At 28.9% G+C, this 13,433-nt stretch overlaps 3 protein-coding genes across 3 annotated transcripts; 1 reads left to right on the forward strand and 2 right to left on the reverse strand.

Annotated features, from left to right (window-relative positions):
• Nucleotides 1–454: 454 nt before the first annotated feature.
• On the reverse strand, nucleotides 455–5,120 carry LOC108576886 (cell division cycle protein 27 homolog). Its single transcript, XM_017939950.1, has 13 exons — nucleotides 5,014–5,120; nucleotides 4,430–4,505; nucleotides 4,186–4,333; nucleotides 3,735–4,118; nucleotides 3,339–3,663; nucleotides 3,072–3,260; nucleotides 2,280–2,526; nucleotides 2,019–2,199; nucleotides 1,717–1,942; nucleotides 1,454–1,581; nucleotides 941–1,262; nucleotides 715–862; nucleotides 455–582 (listed from the first exon to the last, which is right to left on the reverse strand). Exons 1-13 carry the CDS (start codon nucleotides 5,038–5,040, stop codon nucleotides 455–457), a joined length of 2,529 nt encoding a protein of 842 aa, XP_017795439.1. The 5' UTR covers nucleotides 5,041–5,120.
• Nucleotides 5,121–7,709: 2,589 nt separating this feature from the next.
• Nucleotides 7,710–9,107, forward strand: LOC108576887 (beta-1,3-galactosyltransferase brn). Its single transcript, XM_017939951.1, has one exon. It carries the CDS (start codon nucleotides 7,710–7,712, stop codon nucleotides 9,105–9,107), a length of 1,398 nt encoding a protein of 465 aa, XP_017795440.1.
• Nucleotides 9,108–9,789: 682 nt separating this feature from the next.
• LOC108576854 (13 kDa deflagellation-inducible protein-like) lies at nucleotides 9,790–12,192 on the reverse strand. The gene is given in 4 exon segments (XM_017939917.1): nucleotides 9,790–9,897; nucleotides 10,072–10,279; nucleotides 12,132–12,175; nucleotides 12,178–12,192. Coding segments are annotated over 4 exon segments (375 nt in total).
• Nucleotides 12,193–13,433: the final 1,241 nt, after the last annotated feature.

The following is a 13,433-nucleotide window of genomic DNA, read 5'->3' on the forward strand; positions in this document are numbered from 1 at the left end:
TATATATATATATAAAAATAAAAAAATCATAAAAAAATATACAATGAAACGCGTAATGTACAAATCGATGAAACAGATATTGCGGAATTTCTCTCTCATTCAAATGATGATATCAATTGCTCAGATGTACCTTCTTCTCTTTCCGACAGATGCAACGAAAAATAAACCGTCCTGCATGATTCAGAGAATAGAAAAACAATATTTTTGTTTTAGTTTCCCAAACAGACCATTAAGAGACTTAGGCAACACTATTAAGGGACTAAGAGAAATAAATTTAAACATTAAAGGTCTAATAAATCGCTGCTCGGGTAAAACTGACGAGTGCACGCGAAAGTATGAATTCACAATGAGCTAAGTTAGTTGAAAAATTGATCGACTCGATCAATACAAAAGATAAATAGTGAGGCGCAATAATGCTTCATTCTATAGCAATCTTGCACACAATAGGATATCTTCATAAACTCTCGTCACTGTCATCGGCATGAGCTTCTACTGAGACATTTGCGGCGAGCCCCGCAACACTTCCTTCTCTATTGGTTTCTATATCTTGTTCCATCGTATTATTCTGCATCTGCTGTTCGTCTGCGCGTATATATTTACGTAAATATGGTACGATAACAATTTTATAAACAATGTTAGCGAGTATTTCACAGAAAAATTTCATTTATATAAAATTCGTGCTGTCTTATATACAAGTACTATTATATTACTTACCTGATTGAGTTGCCGGTGATTCTTCGTCTCCTTGACCTGGGCTTAGTATAGCTTCTTTAATTTGACTGTTGACACCCTTTGGATCTAAATCCGATGCCCAACTGAAGTACATTAATGCAAGATCGGTATTACCCAACTTTTTATGTACCTGCAAGAGAAAAATAATCTCAGTAAAAGGACGCAAAATATAAAAATAATATACAGAAAGAATCATAATAATGCTTACTTTTCCTATCGAATAATAGACTAGAGACTCTTTGGGTACAATATTTTTTAACTCTTCAAATTCTCTAAGCGCGTCTGCGTGCCGACCGATTGAAAGGTTGATACTTGCACGGTGAAATTTGCATAACGTATTGTCAGGGTCATTTGCGATCGCAGTGTTGAGAGTCTTTAAAGCTTGGTCAGTTTTTTTTAGTGCATGTTGTACAACACCGATGTGGCACATTATTGCCGAATTCTGTGGATTAATTTGTAAAGCACGTTGAAAATGCAATTCTGCTAGACTATATTGTTCCTGTTTGGAATATATTGTTCCTAAACCAAACCTATAAATAAAAAATATATGTACGTTATCAGGCAAACAATTTTTTATTTATTACAAATAAAAATCCTATAGTTTCTCAAACGATCTTTTCAACTGTCTAAATTTAATTATTTCCAAAATCTAACATTGAAAATTGTTACATCTACCTACACTTTCAAAGAAAATAGGCATATTTAATATAACAAAACTTACCATGCATTATAATGCCTACGATCAAGTCTGATAGCGTTACGAAATGCGGTAATTGCCTTATCCAATTCTTCTGTCATAACATATTCATGACCAAGAAGTGTGTAGGCATATGGAAAATTAGAATCTACCTATAAATTTTTAAAGCAAAACGTCTATTTCAAATATAATCAGTATAAACTTATTATTAAATGGAGATGATTTAGTATTCTATAAATTAGATATTAAAATTCACGTCAGTCTACATGACTAAATAAATGATATACCTGAATAGCTCTTTGAAAGAATTTAATTGCCGTTTCATGCTCTGTTTGCGCAGAAAACAGATTTCCAGTGGCACACCAAGCAACTGGCGAATTACGATCTTCAGAAACAAGTTCTTGTGCAAGAGTAGAGAGCTGCACTTCAGCATGTAAATGCCACAAAACTGTACTATAAATTTCCATAAGATCAGTCCTTTGAGGTTCTAACTGCCTTACTTCGGCAAAATAACTATTAAGAAACATTCAGTTAAAATTTCTTATTGGCTGCTTCAGTTTTGTAGTTTTGTAATTTACTAAACTCTTACCTAGCAGCCTTTTTATAATCTATCATTTCAAAGTGTGCCCGAGCTAGCATAGATAATACCCATCCCGTATTATAATGTTGTGCTGGAAGCATACTTAATATTTCAACAGCTTGAGTACAATTAAACTGACTTAGATGTTGATATCCCATTCCCAATTCTTGTAGTAATGACATTAAACCCTCTAAAAATATATAAAACACATAAATCGTTCTGAAGAAAAGTATCTTCTCTAAAATGAAATTTATAGTATTAACTACATACCAGCACATTGTTTCTGGAGTGTTACTGCACAAACATTAGTACTGCTTTGACTGTTCAATGCATTTACACTAGCTACAGCCTTTTCCGATGTAATTGTTTCAGTTTTTTCTTTCTCACTTCGATTTCTCTCGTTTAGCTCGTTAAAATTAGCTTTATTTAAGTTAGTTTTTGAAAGTCTAGCTTTTGTTTTCCGCGATGGAGATTTAGGGGTAGCAAATTTGTTTCTATTTGGGGATTTATTATTTTCCTAATAAAAAAATATTTCTACTATACTTATACAATGTATATATATATCGGATTGATAAAAAAGTAATATTCACTTCTTAGGTGCAAAGGAAAATTATATTATTACTACATAGAGTGTAATTCCATTAGAACTAGTATACCTAAATATTTCCTTTGCTTCTTATCAAATTATGTCTTAAATATTTTATCGCATCATCGGAAATAAAGGAAATACTTATGTGCTGTGGTTCAGTTAGAACACGCTGTATACAAGCTTTCTTTAATCAACAATGTACTTTCCGTTATTATTAACAATTGTGTTTCATCATTTCCAAAGTTTTTTCGCACCATTTTCGTAAAATGCTTTTTGATGAAAGGGTTTGAAATGCACGCTTCAACTTCCTTAAAACTGTTTAATTATTTTTGTCATTTAAATAATTTTATGATTAAAGAAGGCCTTTTCAAGGTCTTCAAGAATATTTATTTTAGCGCTCTCGAAACAAACATTATTTTCTCGCCAACCCAATAATTAAGAATGAAAAATTTAAACAAAATAAAAAAATCTACCTTGACTGAGTTGCTATTACTGAAGAGTCTCGATGAGCGTCTAACATTAGTACCCTGCAACGTTGGTGGTGCAGGTGTTGGAGTAGTAGGTGTAACTGTTACAATATTGGCGCTATTACTCGTATTTCCTGATTGTGAAAATACTGGTTTCCCTTGCTGTAAAGGAGTTTCTTTTCTTGACATTAATTGCTAGAAATTGAAATATTTTGCACATAATTTAGTACATTTAATACATATTTATGAATTTGATGATTATTCAAGTCTTACCCCTACATGAGCCCTTAAACTACTGACACGTTTTGCTAAACTTTTCTGATCATTAGTTTCTGTAAGAGTGGTATGTGAAGGTAGAACTGTTGGTTCAGGTGTATTATTTTCCAGTGGTAAAATACCAAAACTTGGGGTAAGAGGACTCATTGTATTATTGAACATGCTACGACATCGTGGAAATTTAACTCTTGGTGATATTGAAGAACAATGACTATAATATGTAGGTAAACTTTGTGGACTTTCATCTACAGTAGAATGTAACCGTATACCAGGTCCAACTCCATTTATTATAGTTGATGCTGTTGTCATTTGTGCAGGAGTACTGTGACATATTTATATATTATAGTAATATAATGTAAAGATAATTAAATACTATAATAATTATATACTTACACACTAGTGCCATTTGTAGTAGGTGTACCGTTTGAATTATTAGCAGGTACAATGAGATCAGATTCAGTAGCATAAGTGGGAGTAGGTATACTACCATGGCACATTGTAAAATTGTCTAACTTATCCAATTGAAAAATTTTTGTAGGATCTACCACTTCTCCAACATTGCACAATTCTTCGAATGAATGCCAAAGAAATGGATTTAACTTCAAAGCCAATTTATGTGCATCATTTCCCTTTGCTGTACGCATCATTTTATAATAAATCTTTGCTATAATCTGAAGTGAAAAACATGCATGTTCACCAAATTGAGTAGCTATTTCCTCCAAATTTTTTAACTGCTTATAATATCCTCCAATTATCGCTGCTTCTGCTTCTGCATATCTGGAAATTTTTATATCAAATTACATAGTTAAATCAAAATAACAAAATGGAACAATTTTGTACTCACTTCTCTAAATCATAACAACATTTAGCTAAAAGAAATCTACATTGTGCAGAATTTGGAGCTTTTTTGGAAAGTAATGCATAAGCTTGTTTAACACGACCTGATCGATAATAACATGTTGCCAAAAGAAATAAAGTGTCTTCTGTATCAACTACAAAAAATATTTCACATATTAATACAATGCTATAATTAAATACATGGATAAATTAAACATTATAAAAAATATAACTGAAAAAAAAGAACTTACCTTCTGCACATAATCTTTCTGCTAAAAATATTGCATCTGGATAAGCATAATGATTTAAACAATGCCATATGGCTGCCTGTAATCATATGTACCACAATGTTTCAACAAAACAAATGTAAGTACTTAATGATAAAAATATTTTACAAATACATAAACATGTATCTAATATTAGTATAATTATCAATGTACAAAATAATATTCTTAAACCCACAAGAATGTATAGATTTGAACACGAAATTCGAAAAGTCGTAAATGTCGTAAACTTTTATACTTATTTATAGTCATATCCCCTCTTATTTATGTCCATTTCGCAAAAGCAAACAACCCCAAAGAAGTTCACCCTCGCGTAAAAATGTATATAATATAATATTAAGTAGTGTTTTGATAACCTGATAAAAAGCATATCACGAAATAAACAAAACAATATAAAATATTACATAAAACTTAAAATCAATAATCCGTTAAGAAACAAACGTTCATATAAACGGTTTCGATCTCTTGTGTCAGTATCAATAAGTGCGGATGCACCTGGATAGAAAATCGCACGTCACTGGCAGTCTTTTCTCAAATATTGTTAATTTTACCTGCACTGGCTCCTGTACAATCATCATTCACACAACAGGCTTGGTCATATAAGAATAATCTCAATTGTTTCAAAGAAATTTAACGAAGAAAATCCAAAGTCGAATGATTGCTGTATATAAAAATTTCTTAGGAGTCCATCTTTGCTCCGATTCTTTTAAAGTGAACTACTGACTTCAGAGCAAAGGTTTACCAACGTTAGAGAAATGTCACTCTAGCAATTTGATAGAAGTATTCGTACAGTCTATAACTACCTTTAAGAATTAAATACCTATTACAATAGATAAACTTGTATTAGAAATATAAATTTTGATTTGCTTGCAAGCATCGATCATTTAAAATTTTCTTCAAAATTTATAGACATAAAGAAACTAAATTTTCAACAGTAACATGTAATACGTAATTGTTTAAACGTCATTTGAAATTCGCGTAATAGAAAAACTCTAATTTAAAAAGGTATCAAGTTATAATTAATTATTACTTAATTACATTACCATAAAATCTTATTTATTAACACTGCAAATTCGTTTATTATTCCCATGTATTTCATTTCAATATTGCATCATATTAACATTGTATCATACAAACAAATTTTGAAAATTCCAATAGTTCATTATATTTGGTTGGTAACATGTCAAGAAACTTTAGATAAAAGTCTTACTATTGATGAAAAAATTGCGAAATAAAGTATTAAGTTTAAAATTTTTAAGCGTGATAATGTATATATTTATTACTGATACAAACAAACAATGAGGTATCAAATGACAAAATATTTTAAGTAGAATTTGTGTTTTATAATTTTATTTCTAGCAAAGTAATATTTAAAATTGTGCAGTATATCTAGTAAAATATATCAAATATATTTTTCAAATTACGTTTTAGAAAAGAAGTATTGAATTAATTGAGATATTAATAAATACATATATTATGTTAAAACATTCTTTATTTTACATATACATTGCTGGCCATAATAAAATGTTGCAAATTTATTGAGGAAATCCAACCAATTTTATTTTATTTAATAGTCTATGTTATAAGGCACACATAAATTGAGTGAAATGACAGATTTATGATTAAAATCGAAATTTTGCTTTATATTTTATTTTCGTCGATATAACCGCCACGTTTCTTGATGACGGCTTTCACAAGTTCTGGCATTCTTGAAGTCAGTTCCCATATGGTGTCTGTTGAAATTTCATTCCAAATGGTTTGTGTTTCCACAAATCTCCTTTTGACGTTTGTCCCATTCCTTGTACTCTATGTTTGAGCTCATCCCATATTTTCTCTACAGGGTTGAGGTCAGGTGATTGTGGTGGCCAGTCCATAATTTATGTGTTATTACTATCTTGTAATTGTAAGTAGTCTTTGCAAATTTTTGACGTGTGTTTAGGGTCATTGTCATGCATAAAAATGAAATTTTGACAAATTAATGTTGTTCCATAAGGTACGGCGTGATTCTTCAGTATTTCCAAGTATTGTTTTTTTTTAAATGTCGTCAATTTTTATCAAATTTCCAGTTTTATTGGAACCAATACAACCCCACACCATTATGACACCTCCTCCATGCTTTACAGTATGTGCTATGCACTCGGGATTTACTATTTCATCGAGTATCTTATGAACGTGTACACGCCGTTTTCCTCCGAAGATTTCAAATTTGGACTCGTCCGTCCACAGTACGTTTTTCCATTCTTCTTCCGTCCAATTTTATTACCTTTTTGCCAATTCTAATCTTTTTTTCTTATGTTGTTGCCTTAGAAGTGGTTTTCTTTCAGCAACACATCCCCAAAGACCCACCTGGCGAAGTCATCTTTTCACCGTCGTCAGAGAAATCGGTGTATTTCGGTTCATATTGATTTCAGCAGCTAATTCTGACACACTTGCGTCTATTCCGTTTGCTTAATGTTTGCAACAAAGGATCTTCACCAATAGTTGTCTTTCTTGGACGACCTGATCGTTTTTGAGATAAACAACTGACTGTATTTCTGAATTTCTTCAATGCGTATTCAGACTTAGAGATAAGACTTAGAGATACCAGTTTTTTCTGCTTTTTCCCGTATTGAATGTCCTTCTTCAGATAATGTAACAATTCGTGAACGTTCTTCTGCCAATAATTCCCTTGTTTTCAACGCCATGATGATCGTACCACTCTTGAAAGAAAACTAAACTCTACGAATCGAGTCCAGAGATAAAAACCTTACTTCTATCTTTCTAGAATGTCATTTGACATTACGCACTACTTAAATATGCCTAACGTGTGCAAAGACCCACACTGCAACTATCTGCGTTTCGTGTATCCGAACAATCCGATGCGAGAAACTATTCGTAGTGAAACGTAAGAGACTCTCGGCAACGACATGATACACACTGTTTACAAATAAAACGCAACAAATTTACAAATTAACCATATATTTGACAAATACTTACAGTTGAACAAGTATTTTAATCGAAACCAGAAAATAATATATATTGTTCACAAATAAAAGGCAATGATAGCACATCTTGCACAAATACAGTAGGTGCTGTAATACTTATGGCCGGCAGTGCATATGTGTGTGTGTATGGTAATTATGTAAGGATTTATTCACATTCTTATTAATGTATTATATTAGAACACAATATAAATATACGGTTATTTTACAGATTTTTATGAATAACAAAACAAAACAAAAACTATGTAAAATTCTACTTTGCAAGGATGTATTGTCTAGTTCACCCTTGTTTGCAAAGAAGTTTGTGTCTGACATCAAAAACCAAGTTGAAGTTTGTTTGCATTTGTATTGGCTTTGTTATGCTGCTTGATTTTTTTGGAGCATTTACACATTTTTTTGAAATTACCTATGATTCAAATTTTGTTTATCCATATGAAGGTGATGTACATGAATTTGTAAATGCATTACGACATAATGAAAAGCCTGCTATTGATCCTATAAATGAATATAAATATAAGTTTGTGATCAATAATCCACAAAAATGCATAGATACTGCATATAACACTTTTCGTGTTGTGTATGTAGTAAAATCTGCTATAGAAAATTTTGAGAGAAGATTAACAATTAGGAATTCCTGGGGTTTTGAAAACAGATTTTTTGATGTACCTGCAAGAACAATTTTTATGTTGGGTGTACATCCACATGATGATGAACTTCAAGCAAGAGTAAAGATTGAGGCTGCAAAATATAAAGATGTGATACAAGCAGATTTTATTGATTCATACTATAATAATACTATTAAAACTATGATGAGTTTTAAATGGTTAGTAAAACATTGTCCTAATTCAAAATTTTATATGTTTGTTGATGATGATATATATGTTTCTGTAAAAAATGTTTTAAGATTTGTAAGAAATCCAGCTAACTATCCAGATTATCTAAAAGAACCTAAGAAATTTGGTGCTCATAAAAGAACAATTAAAGACAGTGATAAAAGTGAAGAATCTAGTAGCAACAGTAATACACGAGAAAGTATATATAATTCCAATAAAAAAGATTTATTTGTTCATGGAAAGTTAAAAGAAACAACTTCTGCAAATCTAATTATTCATAGATTAAAACAAAATAATTATAACAAAACATTAAACACAATTTCTTTAGTTAACGATTTTAAACAAAATAATAGTATAAAATTAGAATTGGTTAACAAAGAAAATATGCAAAATGGATATACATTGAATAGAACAAAAAGGCAAATTTTTGATTTCGAACTTCCAGAAGATGTTAGATTATTTGCAGGATTTGTATTTGTATCTTCACCCCATCGCCATAAATCTTCTAAATGGTATGTTCCTCTTAGTGAATATCCATACCATTTGTGGCCACCATATATTTCAGCTGGTGCATACATACTGTCTAAAGAAGCTTTTTTGGATATGTATTATACTAGTTTTTATACTAAGCATTTTAGATTGGATGATATTTTTTTAGGCTTAGTTGCAAAAAAGGCACATATTGAACCTTTTCATTGTGAGGAATTTCATTTTCGTAAGAAGGATTATACAAAATTCAATTACAAATATGTAGTAACTTCTCATGGATATGGAAATCCAAATGAATTATTGAATGTATGGAATGAACAAAAAGGTCTTGGTAATGCTTAAATCTCTAATTAGTTCTAAAACATTTTTATTATAAATCTTATTTTAATATGAACAAAATTTTAAGTGTGTAAAAATAAAAGTATCTCATGCTCCAAATGTTTAATAATTAATATTTCAATATGTTATTCTAAAATCATAATTGTAATAAGACATAAAAAATCTGATTCAAATTATTTATCATATGATGTATACTATTCTAATATTTTCTTATAAAATTCGTTTAGTATAGAGTACATTTAAAAGCAATTCTGAGAACAAACATAGATACATAAATCAGTTTACATGCACCTACATAACCAGTTATTATTTAACAAATATGTAATAGATTGTTCTTATTTAAGTAAAAAAATTTCTAACTAATATTAGGATAAATTATAGTTATAATGTTAGGACAAGTTATAATTAACAGTAATATAAACATTAAACATATTTGTTCAATAAACGTTATTACTTCATAAACCTCATTAAAAAGGAAAGAAATGATTGGATAAAATCATTGTATCCTAAAAATCAAGATACAAGTGTATTATAAAATATGTTATGTAAATGTGACAACAATTTTTAAAACTAAGTTACAAAATTTTAAAAAACGCAGTTTGTATTTTGTAATCAATAACTTTGTTTTTATTTGTATTTAAGAGTTTAATAAATATATTTATTCGTTTATTTAATATATGTGCATTTATTGTTGATACTGTTGTTTATCCATATTGGTTTTAAGTAATTTTTGATCTAGACTTGTAGCTTCTCTCTTGACCACATTTAATAAAAGCTGTGAACTTTCTAAAATCTGAAATAATAGTACATTTTATATAAACTTTATAATAAAAATTTAAACGATTCAAAAGCATTTAGCATTTTATTATAATGGTACAAACAAATCCTATTGTAAATCTTGGTTTGCTTTTACAAATATGAAGCATTTATTAAATATAGAAAAAGTATTAATGATAAATGAGAAAACCTTCACATATGCCGTTTCTGTATCCGTAATGATTCTATCATACTCATTTTTAACAGCTGTTCTTTTAGTTAAACTGTCATTTAAGCGTGTTAATTTACAAGACAATTTTTCTATTTCTCTTTGTAAATTACTTTTCTCTTCTGCTTGAGAGTCTATTTCAGCTTGTAACTCTGTACGCCTTAATTTCATATCTTCTAAAGCTAAACAAAATAAAAAATTAGCAAAGTCGTATTACAAATTTAAATATATAGACGTATAACCTAGAAATTTATAAATGCCACAATATTATTTTATAAAGATTCATAGTTAAATCTTTCTCTATAAAGGAATTAAGAATTTAAAAAAAATTTCACATAACTACATAAATTATAAACAAACAAGTTGCTTTTCTACTATAAAAAATTCACTAATAATTTTCTATTTAAACTGTTCAAATAACTAATACTTAAGAATCTAACCAAATTCGGTTTTGGCGCGAGGTTTATAAGAAATCATGTTCAATGCATACGTAATTGTTAAGATGACATTATTGATTATAATTTAAAAATCACCGTTTAAATTTATTTCTAATGAAGATAAGGTATATATAATAACAAAAATTTGTATTTATACAAAGTATTTTTGAAATAACTTTATAAAATAACATTTGGTAACCATTTCGTAAAATGCTATAATATTAAAATCTGTTTCAACCAATAATTTGTAAGCTTTATTCTATAAAGTACGTACTCGAAATCGTGATACAACTGAGATGAGGATTCATCATGCAAAAGTAAGACGAAAATTAGAATGAAATATATTTTTAATTTTGAAAAAATTGAGCTTAAAAATTCGTTACATACTATACAGGGTTTAAATTTTAACGCAAAAAGGTACGCCTTTCATTAAAAAAATTCAAAGTTATCCTGATATCTCGTAAACAAATAGGTTATTTAAAAAACCCCGTTTCAGCATCATATATTTCCTTCAGTACCGTGAAATTTCTATATAAAATATTTTTATAGAATACACACTTTAGAAGTTATTCGGAGCGGAAAAGTTATGTGACTCAGCCTGTATATATTTTTAACTTTTTCTACATATCATTTTATCATAGATTATTTTAATCCATGCTTGATGTTTATAGGCATTAACCGCGATGTTGAAAACTATTTCCAACTAATTGGAAAAATTAGAAAATTGGTAAAACATTAGAATACATTTACGTTTTTTAATTTGTCGAATAAAATTCTGTGCGAAAAACGTAGGAAGCATTGTAATAATATTTATCACATAATAAAATGAAAATATGGAAATATTTTATTATTTAAGATACGTCATTTTTGCTTAATTATTTCGGTGTATCCGTAATACTGATTTAGTACACTTGGACGCATTATTTGACACACTACTTAAAGTAAGAGTAAATTTAAAAATGAAATAATTTTTAAGCTACTAGTTTTAGAGCATGAGTACCGTAATCCTTTTTTTATAGAGAGTGAAAAACTTTTCGAATACTCAATATTATAAGATTCTATTTAAGAAAAAGATGTAGTTGCACTTTTCTGATACACCTATGTAGAGAAGTGCATAAAAGTAATATTGAGATATGTAGCATCTATGTGTAATATCATTCAACTTTGCTTCGTGACAGATTTTTGATCTCCAACCACTTGAAAAAGATAGCAGCTACATCTTTAAATATTATCCCTATATTATATATCTTGCCTTAATTGCGTGAGCCACCCTGTATATACATCATATCATAATACATCGAAATAATATTAATAAATTAGAATTTTTGCAATACACTCAATTTAATAAACTTCAAATTTACTCAAATATTTTTGTAATTCATTGAAAATGTCAATTAATAAACCACATTATATATATGTACATTGCAATGTACATACATCATACGCGTTATATTATGTTATATTTTTATATGATTAATTAATAAATAAATGTTTATAATAGTAACATTACATTATTTTTACAACTCCCTTTTATTGTGTAAAATGTAGAACTTTATGAAATCATTTAGTAATCAACATATGTTTTGTAATAATAAAACGCAATACTGTATAAAACAATGCATCTTTTCGCATTGCCTTTTAGAGGTGTCGCACGAAGCGTTTTCATCTAGTGAGGTGGAACGAATGAACCTTTCGCTCAGTAGAATCACACGTGAAAGCCTTGTCAGAAACGTGAACAGTTGCGTTCTATCCACACCTGTTGATTGAACGTGTATAAATCAATATTTTCCAGACAGTTTTTGGGATCATTTTGCGTGTGTTTTAAAACATAACTGTTCTATTAAAGTGTTTTAATATAGTGAAACATGCTCCAAATAGTACCGCTAATACTAATATATCTAAAATCATACATTCGTTATGTGCCAGCATTATTTTATGTTTAACTAACATTTCTCGACGGAAAAAACGCATTTTGTCCATAAAAAAGCAATTATATAAACATTATTTACATGGATCTTCAATCTTGAACCTGCAAATGAAATTTGCTTTCAAAAAACCTTACTATGACTACTACAGGTATGATATTTATAAAAATCACTCTTACTGCATACATTATAAACGAAAGTACATAATTGTGTTGTAATTTATACTCTATTTCTCCATATATATTTCTTAATTACGAACAAATTGTATCTTTACCATCTATCAATCAAATCGATGAAAATAAACATAAATTGAAAAGCAATATGTATTTGGTTCTAAGCTGACACGATTCACAACGCTTGCGCAGATAAACCTTTCAACTTTATACTTCGAAATTTTCATAATATACAAAAGTACATTTTTATCGAATAGTGAAATAAAAAAGGAAACGAATAAAAAATTGAAATTATTTAATGGAATAATGAAATAAAATATTGAATAACATCATTTTCATGTTAATTTTCAGTATTGTCCATTTGGTTAATGTATATGTATAAATCGAGTTTCTGTTTTAAATAAAATTTAACTATTTAAATATAAAATGTAATAAATACATATCGACAAACGCAATTTGTAGGTTAAAAAATAAAAATCATTTAAACCAAGGATCAGAATTATATTTAAAATAATCCTTTCATCGATTAGAGATGTACATGACCTTGTTAAATGAGCTCACGTTACTAAATTCGGACTTCTCTATCGACGAAGATGTTGTCATATGTAATATACGATTGAAGGATTCTATGATAATTACATGTTTTACAATTCATCTGCGAAAGAGGCCACTCCTACATTATTGCCTCCGCATTATTAACAAAAAAAAATACTACGTATATTCACTGTACAATAATTTACTTGCACTTGATATATTTTATTGATCTCATGATAAATGTTAATAAATCAATAAATAAATAAACATATATT

The sequence above is a fragment of the Habropoda laboriosa genome, unplaced genomic scaffold (genome assembly GCF_001263275.1).
Source record: "Habropoda laboriosa isolate 0110345459 unplaced genomic scaffold, ASM126327v1 scaffold561, whole genome shotgun sequence".
NCBI lineage: Eukaryota > Metazoa > Arthropoda > Insecta > Hymenoptera > Apidae > Habropoda > Habropoda laboriosa.